The sequence below is a fragment of the Labrus mixtus genome, chromosome 19 (genome assembly GCF_963584025.1).
Source record: "Labrus mixtus chromosome 19, fLabMix1.1, whole genome shotgun sequence".
NCBI lineage: Eukaryota > Metazoa > Chordata > Actinopteri > Labriformes > Labridae > Labrus > Labrus mixtus.
The window spans coordinates 2,530,115-2,544,124 of NC_083630.1; the positions used below are offsets into that span (position 1 = coordinate 2,530,115).

Below are 14,010 nucleotides of genomic sequence, written 5' to 3' on the forward strand. Positions count from 1 at the left end.
CACATGCAGCTGGACATCCGTTTTGTCCGTTACTACTGGTGCATCTCTATGTTTTTCATGTTTCTTTTTTGCACACACAGCTAGTCATCTGTCTCATACATGTCTCCCTCGTGCATCTCCTATAATTCTGTTTTTCTGTCTGCTTCAGGGGCCTCAAGGACCTCAGGGACCAGTGGGCTTCTCAGGACCAAAGGGCCCCCCTGTGAGTATCTGTCTTCATGTGTTCTATAAATCCTGCAGTAATGCTGTTTGCTTTGCAGAGCTCCAGCAGCTCCTCCCTCTACCTTTCCTCTTCCTGGTGTCTCAATAGAAAATTAGCTCAGTTTGCAAACATTGTACGTCAGAATTGATTCAATGGGAGGATCTCATGGGAAGCAGTAATACACAGCGATATCACTAATTCTGTGCAGAGATCATTAGTCTAACTGTTAGTGAAGCAGATCCCATTTTCTCACTCTGCAGTCCGGGCGGGAGACGAGTGATAATTTCCACCTATCGATTCAGCTCAGATTCATCGCTGGCTCTCGCCCATCACACGCTGAAGCTGCTCACACAAAAACACACACCCTGTTATTGTTCTATTAGGGACTGTGTCATCTAACCGGCCTTTAGTAGGAGTAGTAACCCAGCCTTTAGACAATCATCGAGACAGGGTCTTATTTGTGCAGCTAATGTACGGTGGGTAACCCTCTGACTGTGTGTGTTTCCTTCTTCCTAACAGGGACCTCCTGGAAAGGACGGACTGCCTGGACACCCCGGGCAGCGTGGAGAGACGGTGAGTTTTAAAGATGCGTCCTGGGACAAGGTGCTCAGACTTCACTCACAGGACTCGGATTTCTGTCTCGTTCATGGTTACTTCACTCTCTCCTTTAAACTTAAAACACATGTTTTTATGGAGGCTTTGTCTTCCTTAAGAGTCCAAACATCAAACACAGTTTAGTTTTCAGTTTGACTTCATCAGGGAGGGGGGGTCTCTGATAGTTTTTGGGAGTGAGTTCCAGAGGGTGAGAGCAGCATTGGAGATGGCCCTGTCCCCCCAGGACTGATGGTTAGTCCTGCCGAGGCGGGGCAGGAGGTTTGCATCAGCAGACCTGAGAGTGCAGGTGTAAGAGCTCAGACAGGTAGGGGGAGGAGTCAGGTACTGGAGGGCTTTGTAGGTGATAATAGAGAGTCTAAAGAGGATACGCTGGGGGGTGGGGAGCCAGTGGAGGTCATGAAGGACGGGGGTGATGTGGTCACAGGTGTTGGAGTGTGTGAGAAGACGAGCAAATAGAATAAAGAACACCTTATGGGACGTTTCTTCTATTTCATATATAAATAAAAACACGTTAAACATGAGCACACACACGTCGATTCACATCACGCCAACACATTTATATCTGCTGAATCACCTCTCAATTACCAGACTGATCTAAACCGGCCTGTCAGTAAGCTGCACAGCAATTGAATCCTCCTCCTCCTCCTCCTCCTCCTCCTCCTCCTCTTCCTCCTCCTCCTCTTATCTCTGTTGCTCTTTTATGCAGAAAAACCCTTGTGAATGTTTCCAAGACACACACACAAACAGGCTGCATTCTGTCAGACATCTCAGACTTTAATCTCATTGCAATGGACACCAGTTCAGTTTAAATCAGATTCTTCTTTAACTTCATTGTTTCTTTGCAAAAACCTTGCCCTTAAAGCTGAAGTACGGTTTCCTTGTGTTGAGCAATAATACCTGCGGTGTAACTAAAGCAGAACACATCGAGTTTGTAGCAGCAGCATGGAACGTCAGTTTGTGTTTTATTAATTCCTGTAAGCCTAATGAGAAACGTCTGCACTAAATCTACACCAAAGATGCATGGAGGCAGTGATGCAGGGAGGCTGCATCCCTGAGGACAAAAGATTTATCTGACAATGAAAAAAAAAAACAAAGCGAAGTTTGACTCGCTCACATCTCTGCAAGCTCCAGACTTCGATTCCTCCACACTTGGTATGCATCGGTGCACGTTGGTTTGACGAGGCTCAGAGGACAATAAATTCCACTAAAAGCTTGACAGATCATCGCCTGTATCATTAAAGCTTCCTCTCCCGCCTGCCTCGTTCCTGTAGATAACACAGCACACCTCGCCAGAGTGCCTTTCTGCCTCTGCTGCTTCTGGCGGGGCCGCGGCAGAGTCTTCATTAAGGTGTTTATGGCTGCAGATTTATGAGCTGATGAACGGGCTGCACATGCATCCAATATGAGAATAGATCACAGCTATAAAGATGCTCGTCGGCGCTCACACCTGAGTACACGGGTTACATTTCAGGAAGTGCAAATAAAGATGTGAGCGTGTGTGTGTGTGTGTGTGTGTGTGTGTGCCAGAGAGTCAGGGCTGGCGCTGCAGCAGCGAGGCCTTGAGGTTTTTATCGAATAGTACATCAAAACAAATCACAACACATTGTCATCAATACGCCCTGAATCAACAGTCAGACGGATCAGCTTCACCAGTCTGGATTGAAAACTTTAAGACTGAACCCGGGTCGGAGTTTCATCCGTCAAATCAAATATGGCTGTTCAATATGACTATAGCAGTTGACACCTAAGTCCTAAACTAGTCTACATGAAAATCACCTTTCAAAATAAGAGCTTTATTTAAGTTTTCCATTACAGCTGATTGTTGACTTGTTGGCTGTCGCCTCAGCTTGCAGCCCGCTCTGAGTAGTGTCAGAGAAACACAGATTCTGAACATCAGCTGTGTTTCTGTTTTTGTTCTTGGCTCCCAGTAAAATCCTCTTTAAGAATCAAATTACGGATAAACAAGATGAGCTGCAGTAAGAAGTAGCTCAGCGTTCAGCCCTTCCTGATGAGCGATGTGCACCACAGACCTTCAGAGGAACATAGATATTTCACATGGAAAAAGTATTTTTACTGTTTGAAATCCCCAGAACAGTTTGTTTTGTCTCTCCCAGTAAGATCTCAGCACGGCCACTTAGCGGTCACTTTGACCCTTAGCAGGAAAGTTTACAGTCTGCCTCCTTGTGGCCACATCATCGCTCCACCAAAGAAAGTGCTGACAGTCAAGAAAGAGAATACTAGTTACTTTACATGTTCAGATATAATATAGAGGGATAAGCAGAAACACATTCTTCATCCTCACACTCTTGTTTTAATGATCTTTATATCCGTCTTCACTATGGCTGAATATTTGGGCAGTAAAGACAAGGTTGAGAAGAACTTCAGTCCTCCTCTCCTGGCAGACTTCAGTTCATCTGATTTGTGCTGCAGAGCCGGACTCAGATGTTTACAGCTCGTCCTGTGCTGCGCTTTGAATCTGCTTAAACTTGTCCGCGGGGGGAAACCTGAAATGCAAATTGAGCCTGAGCTTAATTTAAACGTATGCACAAAGTTTACAGCGACTAATTGGTCTCAACTCCTCCAGAGGAAAGTGTGCTGTAACTTTTAAAGGAGCATTCCTGTTTATACTCTGTTGTTATTTTTTAATTCAGATTTCATTCATGTCCAGGATTTATTAGGCACGCTGGAGTAGTTTGTTTTTGTAATTGAGTTAAAGGAGCAATCTGTAAGATGTGTAGAGAACTAAATGACCTTACTACATCATCAGACATTGAAGAAATAAATCAGCTATCATCAGTGACATCTGATCAGAGCTGCAGAGTTTACCTCTCATAACATGATACCTGCAAGCTAGATAAGGAAGGTGACTTAAGGCTGCAGCTGACGTGTGTCCAGAGTTGCTGCTCATCAACAGGCAAGGCAGGCAACCGCCAAGGGGCCCTAGATCAGTAGGCGGCCCCAAAGCAGCGGCCGAAAATGTGCAAATATAGCTTCCTAAAGGGGCCCCGTCTGATCGCACTCGTTATCGTTGCCCTGCTGAACGCTGGTTGGAGGGACATCCAAACAGACTCTAGAATCGCCACTGCATGCATCATTTACCAAATCACAGGACAAATGCATCCTCCACGTTTGGTGGTCAATTAAAACTGAAAAAAAAAAAAAATGAATCCCCACCTTATCTCGCCACTCCTTAAATGTGTGCATGCAAAATAAAATCTATGATGAGTTTGGAGCCTCGAACGCCAATGACAAAAGACGTTCTGCTGCTGCAGGAAAACCTTTCAGACGGACATGAGTCATGTCGTTATCAAAAATGCTTACAGGATGTTTAAGGTACCTGAAACCTTGTCCTGGCGGCCGCCATGACACACAAACATCTGTTCCTCCATCTTCTGTCTGTTTCCTTTTGGTACATAAATAAATCTCGTCTCTGCGGTTCTTCATCCTCCGGCGCCGTAAAAGTTACAGGTTCATTTTTTCATTTCTAATCAGGCTGAACAAATCTCCTGGTCAAATAAAATCACTTCTCGTTCTTTCTTTGGTTCAGAATGATCATCTCTGTGAGTCTAAAGAATCCTCTCTCATCTGCTTTCAGGGTTTCCAAGGAAAAACTGGTCCCCCAGGTCCAGGAGGTGTAGTCGGGCCCCAGGTGAGAGAAATGTTTTCATGATTAATCTGATTATTACAGATGAAATGTGTTAATGTGACGACTCGAGGGCAGCGTTTTCCTTGCTGTAAACTTTTAATGATCCATTTGTTCATGATGTCAGGGCTACTCAAAGATCATGAATGTGTTTAATTATTAATCAAGGAAAGTTTGAACAAAATTAAAGGCAGGCTCAGTTCACAGACTGAAGTACATTTGACTGAATCTAAACTTTGTGACATCTCAGGGACCAACTGGAGAGACCGGTCCTGTTGGAGAGAGAGGCCACCCCGGACCCCCTGGTCCACCCGGAGAGCAGGGTCTTCCAGGCGGAGCTGGCAAAGAGGGAGCAAAGGTATGTGTCCTGATTACTTTATCTAAAACTGGAGAGGAGAGGAGAGCATTCCTCTTTAATAACAGCCTATCTGTGTTTCTGTAGCAGCTCCTCATCCTCTGAGCTGGATATAAAATATAAACATAATAATGTGAGCTGGTCTCTGTGTGAGCTAAACTGTAGAGATGAAGGGAGGGAGCTTCATTGAGAGATCAGCAGTAAAAAAAAAAAAAAAGAAGGTGTAAAATGGAGCTCATGCAGGTACAATTACCGTGCATGATTTGATTTTGCACGTCGAGGCCGGCTGCATTCTCAAGCAGTTTATTTCTGGAGGGCGTGCAGAACTCGATCAACTCCTGGACTGTGAGAGAGAGCAGAGAAAAATCTATAGCAGGAAATTTCCACAAAGTCATCGCTCTCAGAGTTATAGAGGATACAGGAAGAGGGGGGGGCGAATTCCCACCTCTGCCCCCCCCCAAGGTCACCAATCGAGCGCCTATTAGGAGCAGACAGCAGCCATTTTGGAGAAGTATGTGCTGCTCCAAACCGACTCCGAGGACCACTCAGCATCCCCTCCTCCTCCATCCTCTACCTCACCTCACCCCCCTGCTTTCATTTTCTCCCCGAGCAGACAGTTAAATCAAGTCCGTCCGCTAACTCCAGACCCTCTGCCTCTCACAGCCCCACTCCCCCTCCACCCGCCGCCCCCACTCAGGCCGGTCTTGGCAGCACAGCCCAAATCCTCTTACTCCCCCCATCCCCCCCCCGTTTCTCCTGTTTGCAGATAAAGTTAGGCCGCCAATACACAAGCAACAGAACGGAGCCAGGAGTAACTTTTTTCTGCAGCCAAATGTTCTCGTTTTACTGATGTGGAGTAAAAAAAAAAACAACCAGGAGGTGAATGCAGCAGGAAATTTACTGCACTCTACTGCACAGAACTTTTTCTGCCAGTCACAAAAACATCTGTGCTTTGTTTTTATGGCGTTATCTACAGCCATGATTTTATGAATCTTGTATTTCTGAGTCTCTTAAGAAGTTCCTCTTCATGTCTTCTTGTAACATTTTGGACTTTAATCTGTCTTCATTGTGTTGTCATTCAGGTCTGAAGTCTCTGAGTTTCATGTGGAGGCTGATTAAATGATTTGATCGAGTTGAGGATTATGTATCGACTGTGTGGCGACGCTGCTAATGAATCCACAGAAACATACGAGCTTCAGGCTAATTGCAGCTAATGGCCCATTAAGACGGATGTCAGCTTCAAAACAAGCACAGTTCAGCTCCTGATGTGCACAACCATTAGTATCTTCTATATTCACACGTGAGACAGTTTTCAGTCTTTACCACTTTTATTTGTGAAGTTTGGATGTCTCTGTCAGAGCTTTACTTTATTTTAAAAAACATAAAAGCAGAAGTATGCAGACGCGTGTCCAGAGGGCCCGGAGGAGGAGGTGAAGCATCGTCGAGTAGTTTGACCATTCCTGAAGTTGTGTCTGAGTGCATCTCTTAAATGTGAGATTTAGCTGACAGTGCTCCGCAGCTCCATCCTGACACCGCCACCATCCCAGCACTGATTCCACACTCCAGAGTTACAGCAGACGTTGTTTTTGTGTGTGGATTTCTCACTTTTAAGAAACACCCAAAATAGTGACGTTAAAGTTCCTGGTGTGGTGAGGACTGAATCTGTGACTGAGTGTTTTCAAATGTCTCAGTAACCACGAATATGACGACATTACCTGCGTCTTCTGGATAGCTTTAGCATAGCTTTGAGCCCTACAGTAGGACGTTAGCATGGCCTCCTCACCACATGGATCTGATGTATGACGCTGAGGAAAATAACTTTGAATTCTACAGCATATTGATTTAGAAAGGAGCCATGATAAGTGTGGTCGCATGAGTACGACCAAAAGAGGACAAACAAACTATCCAAATGGAAGAAAACACTTTCTGTGTCTTTAGAAGAAAAAAGATAAAAACTGAATCAACTTTAAGAAAACAGAATCTTGTTTTCAGATCTCGTCTGCTGCTGTCTCCGTCCCCGCTGGTGAATCAGGACGGGAGGGGCGGCGGCATGTGGAGACAGGAGAGGAGGCAGGAGTTTTGAAGAGAGCGTTTTTTTTTATCTGAAAATCTGCTCTGAAAGTCGCAAAGTAAACCTCTAAGAGCTAGAGTGTATAACTTGTTGGCCCAGCAGTTGTAATGTCAGAGTTTGGCCACTATGGCCAACTCCTCCTGGGGGGCACAAGCTTTCCAGGGTTTATATTTTGGGTCATCCAGCAGCAAAAAAGTCTTCTGTTGCCCAAACATCTGTCATGCATTTAACTGAGAATCTCTCCTTTCAGAAGTCTGATCAGACGTTTATTATCAGGATCATGATGTCGTCTTCACTCGGCATGTTTTCAATCACAGTCATTCTAATTTGTTGGTTTACGTTTACAGGGAGACCCAGGACCACAAGGATCCTCCGGTAAAGACGGCCCCCCTGGCCTGAGAGGCTTCCCTGGAGAACGAGGACTACCCGGAGCCACGGTAAGAACACCTGCACCCGTTCATCACTCCTCCTCTCTGCGTGCGTCTGCTAGTGGGAAGTGACAGAACTTTGCTCCAGAACAAATGAAGCGCCGGCTCTGCAGCTATTCACTTCATTAGAGACACTGGCTCTGAATTCACTCCCACCAATCAGTCGGCTGCAGAGGAAATCTAAAGTGACGTCTTACAAATGAACAGGCGTGCCTCTGCATCGCTCCGCCGCCACTCACGCCCACTGTTTTAACCGCTGCAATGCATCATGGGCCTCCATTAGAGTACCAGGGGCTTGTTGTTAGAGATTCATTTGAAAGAAGTTTAACTCAAGGACCTGATGACTTGTTTTTCATATTTCAGCAGTTTTTTTAGGGAGTTATTTGTTTTCCTCTGTATGCATTATTTACTCGATAAATAATTAAGTGAGAAACGTTGGCGATTAGCCTGCGGTGGCTGTGAGCGGATACACTGCAGGGAGAGGAAGTGTTGTGCTGTCTGCTTCCTCAAGGTCAGTGAGACTCTGCAGGCAGGCGGGCAGCTCCACAGATTGTTTTCTGCCGCTGTAATTTACTTCAGCACACAGCCGGAGCCAGCAGAGACTCATTACCCACACTGCCATGTGCTCTTTTGTAGCCCACTAGGGAGCTGCACACACACACACACACACACACACACACACACACACACACACACACACACACACACACACACACACACACATTTAAGGCATTGACAAACACGAGAAAGCAAACCTGCATGTGACATATTACACACACCCCTGCATGTATAAATCAAAGCTCGCAGGGTGTCATGTGCAGAATGAAACACGTACACGCCCACACCGTCATGTGTACTTAAGATTTAAGTTTCTATATATGTGCAAATCAGTCGCTGCAGTCTCCAGCCGCAGCATCCACAGGAGGACATTTATTCAGGGAATGAGATGCCCTAGATGATGAGACAAGTTTCAGAGTGTGGCTGTGGGATTTCTTTTCTCACTTTCTATATTCCTGTCCTTGGATTCCTGCTGGTGGTCTCAGAGGGTGAAACAGTCAGAGACATTTCTTGAAGTGGTGCTCGGAGGTTAAATGCTTTTAGAACACGTTTCTGCTGCAGAGGAATCCAGCTGGAGTGAGAAGGAGAAAACACAAGGGCAGTCAGGAATGGAGGAGGTCAGATTGAACTTATAAAGCGGATTCAAAGTGACTCCGAGCGACTTTGATTTCTCACCGGATAAGAAGATAAACTCAGCTGTCCAATCCGCCGTTTTTCAGCTCAGGCATCTGAGGACGAGACTGATGTTGACGACCTCCCTCTCATTCATATCGTTGGTTCAGCAGCTCATCCTAAAGAGGAACGCACAAACAACCAAACATTTCTCCCCTCCTTCCACCGGCTGTCTTAAGGTCTTATTTAGGATTTAGCTCATCTCTCTCTCTCTGACCTTTTTAAAAGCCACTTTTCATCAAGGTCACTCAGCAGACTGGAATCAGAAATCAATGACATCATGCACAAACAATGAACACAGAAGAAGATAAAAAAAAGAGAGCTAGTGGCTACTAGAGAATAAAAAAGTTTATTAGAATATTCTATAAATGCACAATCACATAACTGTTAGGTGTAATGCAATTGTCTATCCGTATAGAGAGTGAAAAGTAAGCAGAAGATACTCAAGTTGAGTTGGTGCTAAAGTTTCACATAAGTAAAGCTTTCACACTTTCAGAAAACTCCTGGAAACGTCCTGATATTTTCAGGCTGAGCGTCATGTGTGAACACAAACATCTGAATGTTTCTCTCTTCACCCGGAGTTTCTCCTCCAGCCTCCTCGTATTTATTCTGCAGAAAGTCAGAGTGATCTGACATGAGAACACAGCAGGATATAATCAGGAGAATTCACCTGGAGCCAGTGGGAGGGGGTGGTGATGTTTATTCCCTGTGATCACTGCACGACCATAGACTGTCTTCTGTCCTTAAAGTGTTTCTGTGTGTTTGACTGTTCCTCTTTCATTGCATGCGTTTGATTGGTCGGCACTTTGACTAGCTGCTGATGTTTTTAAAGTCCATTTGGGTTGAATTCGATTGTCCTCACGTGTTCTTCTTTCCTTTTCTCCTCAGGGTCCTGCAGGTCTGAAGGGAGGAGAGGGGCCCCAAGGTCCACCTGGTCCTGTTGTAAGTACTCAAACACCTGAGATAACTTTGGATGCTTTACTCATTTTCTAATATTTGTGTTCTTGACTTCACGGTCCAGGCACCAGACGCAATTTTGCATCAAATCTTTAGTCACCTCCTGGTCCGTCTTTAGACTTCTTTGATATCCTCAAACTTCAGAGAGAAACAACATTTATGTATTTGTTTGAACTGTTATGGCCTCAGGGGAAGTTTTGTTAGCAGTGCTGCATGTTTAATAAGTTCATAAGCACACATACACTCAGGCTCTGTGTGTCTGTCAGGACATCAAATCAAAACTACAGCTGCTGCGGGATGTTTCTCAAACACCAACATCCATCAGAGTCACAATAACAGCAGACATGAAACATGTTGTTAATTCAGACGTACGTGTGTGATACACCTAAACTCATTCAGAAAACATTCATCAGTGTTTGATTTATTCAAACTCCAGAGAAAGCTTCACATGTTTCATCTCCTGCTGCTGCTGCACACAGATCATCACAGGAACCATCATGGACGAGAGGAGCTGCAAAGACACTCTGCTCTGCTGCTTTCTGACACACACACACACACACACACACACACACACACACACACACACACACACACACACACACACACACTCCCACACAGTCACACACACACACACACACACACACACACACACACTCCCACACAGTCACACACACACAGTTCCTTGGAGATCGTCCCTCACCTGTCCCAAAGGTGGCATTGTGGCTCTTTACACCTCCATCGTTCCTCTCTGATCGTCACAAAGACTCCAGAGCTTTCTAGATAAAGCTAGGCGGGACGTTTAGTGTGCTGCTAACACCGGGGATGTTCTGTTGTTTTTTAAGGTGTTTACTTGCAGTTTATAACATTCCTCTCCTAAGCACCTGTAATAAATCAGGAGATTTTTTTGTTTTAGGTATTATCGATCATTAAAACAACAGATTGTTTGTCACTTTGTGTCTGCACCCCTGACTTCAGCGTCATCTTTAGGATAAATACAAAGCCCATGCAGCAGTGAGTGTGAACAGTGATAAATACGAACGCACCATGTCGTTCATTATCATGTTTCATTGATTAGCAGACTCCTGGTACACAACATGAGCCGCTTTGTTCACAAACACAGTTTCAGATAATACCGTCTGCACTGAAGGAGCAGCTCGGCCTCATTACAACTCAAGTCCACCTGCTGCTGTGTGCTGCAGGTTTCTTTTTTAAAAGCTGTGTGTGTGTTTCTGTGTGTTGATCTGTTAGCCGGGCGTCCTGCTTTGTAAAGGTCTTAATGGCCGCTCTTATTGTTCAGAACACTCAGGTTATACTTAGAGGCAGAAATAAAGATGTGATGACTCAACAGAGTGTGACCTCTGCTTTTATTTGATCTAGTTTTCACTCTAATCTCTCTCCCTCTCTCTCTCTCTCTCTCTCTCTCTCAGGGTTCTCCTGGTGAGAGAGGTCCTGCTGGTGCAGGCGGTCCAATCGGTCTGTCAGGTAGACCTGGTCCTCAGGGTCCCCCGGGACCTTCTGGAGAGAAGGGAGCACCTGTAAGTGTTCTTTCCTGCAGACACAATATCTTTCTGTTTATTAAAGTGTTTACCCTCAGTCGTACCTTTTGAATCTAATTTAAAGAAATGTCTTTGTACTTCAGGGTGAAAAAGGGCCTCTGGGTCCTGCTGGTCGCGACGGCGTGCAAGGTCCAGTTGGTCTGCCTGGCCCTGCTGGACCTCAAGGTCCACCCGGAGAGGACGGTGACAAGGTCAGTCAGACTCAAACTCTGCCCCTCCCGTCCTGTTGGCCCGGTTAGGACTCGTTGTCCTCTCTCAGTCTGGGGAACATTTTTGGGACTGAACCAAATCAATCTTCATCCTCATGTTCACATTCAGACCATCTGCAGCGAAAACCCCACTCCCTCATCTCCTTTCTCCTTTCTCCTTTCTCCTCCTCTCTCCTTTCACCTTTCTCCTCTCCTCTCCTCTCCTCTCTCCTCTCCTCCTCTCTCCTTTCTCCTGTCCTCTCTCCTCTCGTATTTCTCAGACATTCAAAACATCTGTATCCACGTAAGGAGCGTCCTCACAGAGCAGATGTCAGAGTCACAGCTGCAGATAGAGATTATCTGTGTTACTCTTTGACCTCTAGTTGTGTGTATTTTTGTGTTCATGTGTGTATGTTTCCTTTCTTCAGGGAGAGGTTGGAGAGCCCGGTCAGAAAGGAAGCAAAGCTGACAAAGGAGAACAGGTGGGAAGCAAACTTTGCACCATTTCTACAACTATCCTGGACCATTAATGACATTTCTGAAGGAGTTCATACTTACACAATCAGAAACTCACACTTTCATTGTTTGTGTTCAGGGTCCTCCTGGTCCAGCTGGTCTCCAAGGTCCCATCGGTGCCCCAGGTCCTGCTGTAAGTACGACTGGTCCTGAGAATCTTCCATTGACCGTCTCTCACTGACCACTTGTCTGTAGCATAAAAAACCACAGAGAGTAGATATGAAGCTACAGCGGTGTTACTGTTACTGAAAAGGTAGAAAATGCAGAAGATCCAGAGTTGGGATCTGAAAGTCCTCATACAGTCTGATCAGCTGATGCACGTTCAGTCTGGTCGCCTGGTGGCCTTTGTTCTGTTTAGTCAAGTCTCCATGTAAAGAGGAATTGGCGCTCGTTTTTTGGTGGTTCTAATAAATCAGCGTCACTCATTCAGCCGTGTACAACGCAGCAGTCTGACTGTCACCCTGCAGGGATAAATTACACCTAAAGAGACGTGTTCAGAACAAATAATGTTATTAGTTTATTGTTATATTTAGTCCACTCAGCCCTCTTCCTGCCAAGTCTCCACGAGCCCCCTATCGCCCCTTGGTGACCCTACAGAAAAGCACTGCTTCAAAACAAAAAGAGACGAGGATACATTATTGATTTGAATAAACCCGAGGCTCAGTGTTTGAAGTCCTTAAGTCTTATATCTGCTTCATTACTGTGTTTATAAAACCTCTGGATACTCAAGGTTAGACCATTTCTCAGGACTGGAGCAGGAAGGTCATTTCCTGCCCCTTCTCAAGAGGTAGTTTTATGAACATTAGATCATCTTAGATAGAAGAAGCTTATTGGGCGTGTGTGTGTGTGTTTCTGATTCTCAGGGAGCAGATGGAGAGCCCGGTCCCAGAGGTCAGCAGGGGATGTTTGGACAGAAGGGAGATGAAGGATCCAGAGGATTCCCCGGACCCCCGGGTCCCATCGGTCTGCAGGTAAGACGCACCGTACTGACACCGTACCTGGACTGTTTATCTGTCGGGGTGATGGCGCCCTGTAGCTGTCTCATTGCATCATCAGGAGGACCTCATTATAGTGGTATAAAAACATTATACACATATCCCCGTAGTTTTGCCGCCTACAGATCGTGTCTTGTACCCTCATCCTCCTCGCTCCGTGTCTGATCAGGAAATAAACAATCTCAAATATAAAACATGCAGTAAAAAGTAACGGAGCAGTGCCGGTCATACAGCGGGTGTTGTCAACAGACTGTTGTCATGGAGACAGGACGTATGTTCAGCGCTTTTCTTCTCTGCGCACAAACGCTTCATGCAAGAGCTCCAGAGCTTTCCTGCACAAACGCTAAGTGGACACAGGGCCGAGTGTCTCAGAGACAAAAACAACTTTTAGTGGACACACATCGATGCATCGAGGATCATGTTGAACACACTTCAGATATTTTATGGTCGTATTAAATATTCAGACTCAACGTAGGAACAAATAAAAAAACAAAAATAAACATTTAAGATGCATCAGTTACCTTTTCAGTGATGAGGATATGAAGCGTGTGATTTAAAGGTAGATCAGCTTTATACAATAATGTGCACATTAACAGTGTTACACTGAAACTAGTCTTAATGATGTTTGGTATCACTGCGATTATAATCTAACGATGTAGGACCTCCCCTCTCTGCGCTCTCTCATTAGTTAGTAATGATCACTTTTATTAGTAATCAGCGTCTTAAACTGAACACGTTCAGACTGCGTTGTGTACAGAGTGCTGCTCGCCACTCCGAGGCGTGCTCTCCTGTCTCTGCAGGATCCCATTCAATGGGCTTTTAATTGGGAGTAATTCACTTCCCATCGCGATTCCATTAATGGCGTCGACTGACCTGCTCCAATAGTAATTTCCTCATCGAGCACATTTACCTCACTGCATAATTAGAAGGCATGCTAACGACCTCAGACCGGAGGAGACCTTTCCTCAGATGAGATTTCTCAGCACGGCAGGAAGCAGCGATACACACACCTTTGAGCACCCTTTGACTACACCCCAAAACAATGTGCACATCCTTTCATGTCAGGGCCATACATACAAACTTCAGAGCACACAGAGGCGAGTCTTTGTTTGAGTTTTTTTGAAGCCGGTGCATGTAGAGCGTGCCGTTCTTTGATCTCCAACACCTTACAGCGATCCTGGAACAAGAACAGACACATACATAGAAGGCAGCGCAGGCCGCAGCAATTTAATCAGAGCAATTAGCGATAGAAAT

At 45.4% G+C, this 14,010-nt stretch overlaps 1 protein-coding gene across 9 annotated transcripts in view; it reads left to right on the forward strand.

Moving 5' to 3' along the window:
• Positions 1-14,010, forward strand: part of col11a1a (collagen, type XI, alpha 1a) — an 89,459-nt gene that overhangs the window by 53,403 nt on the left and 22,046 nt on the right. For all 9 annotated transcript variants that reach the window (XM_061064069.1, XM_061064064.1, XM_061064067.1 and 6 more), the window contains 11 exons: positions 149-202; positions 722-775; positions 4,413-4,466; positions 4,711-4,818; positions 7,234-7,323; positions 9,433-9,486; positions 10,929-11,036; positions 11,141-11,248; positions 11,674-11,727; positions 11,841-11,894; positions 12,625-12,732. In XM_061064069.1, the coding sequence (XP_060920052.1) occupies positions 149-202; positions 722-775; positions 4,413-4,466; positions 4,711-4,818; positions 7,234-7,323; positions 9,433-9,486; positions 10,929-11,036; positions 11,141-11,248; positions 11,674-11,727; positions 11,841-11,894; positions 12,625-12,732 (846 nt within the window). The remainder of the gene's footprint in view (positions 1-148; positions 203-721; positions 776-4,412; positions 4,467-4,710; positions 4,819-7,233; positions 7,324-9,432; positions 9,487-10,928; positions 11,037-11,140; positions 11,249-11,673; positions 11,728-11,840; positions 11,895-12,624; positions 12,733-14,010) is intronic.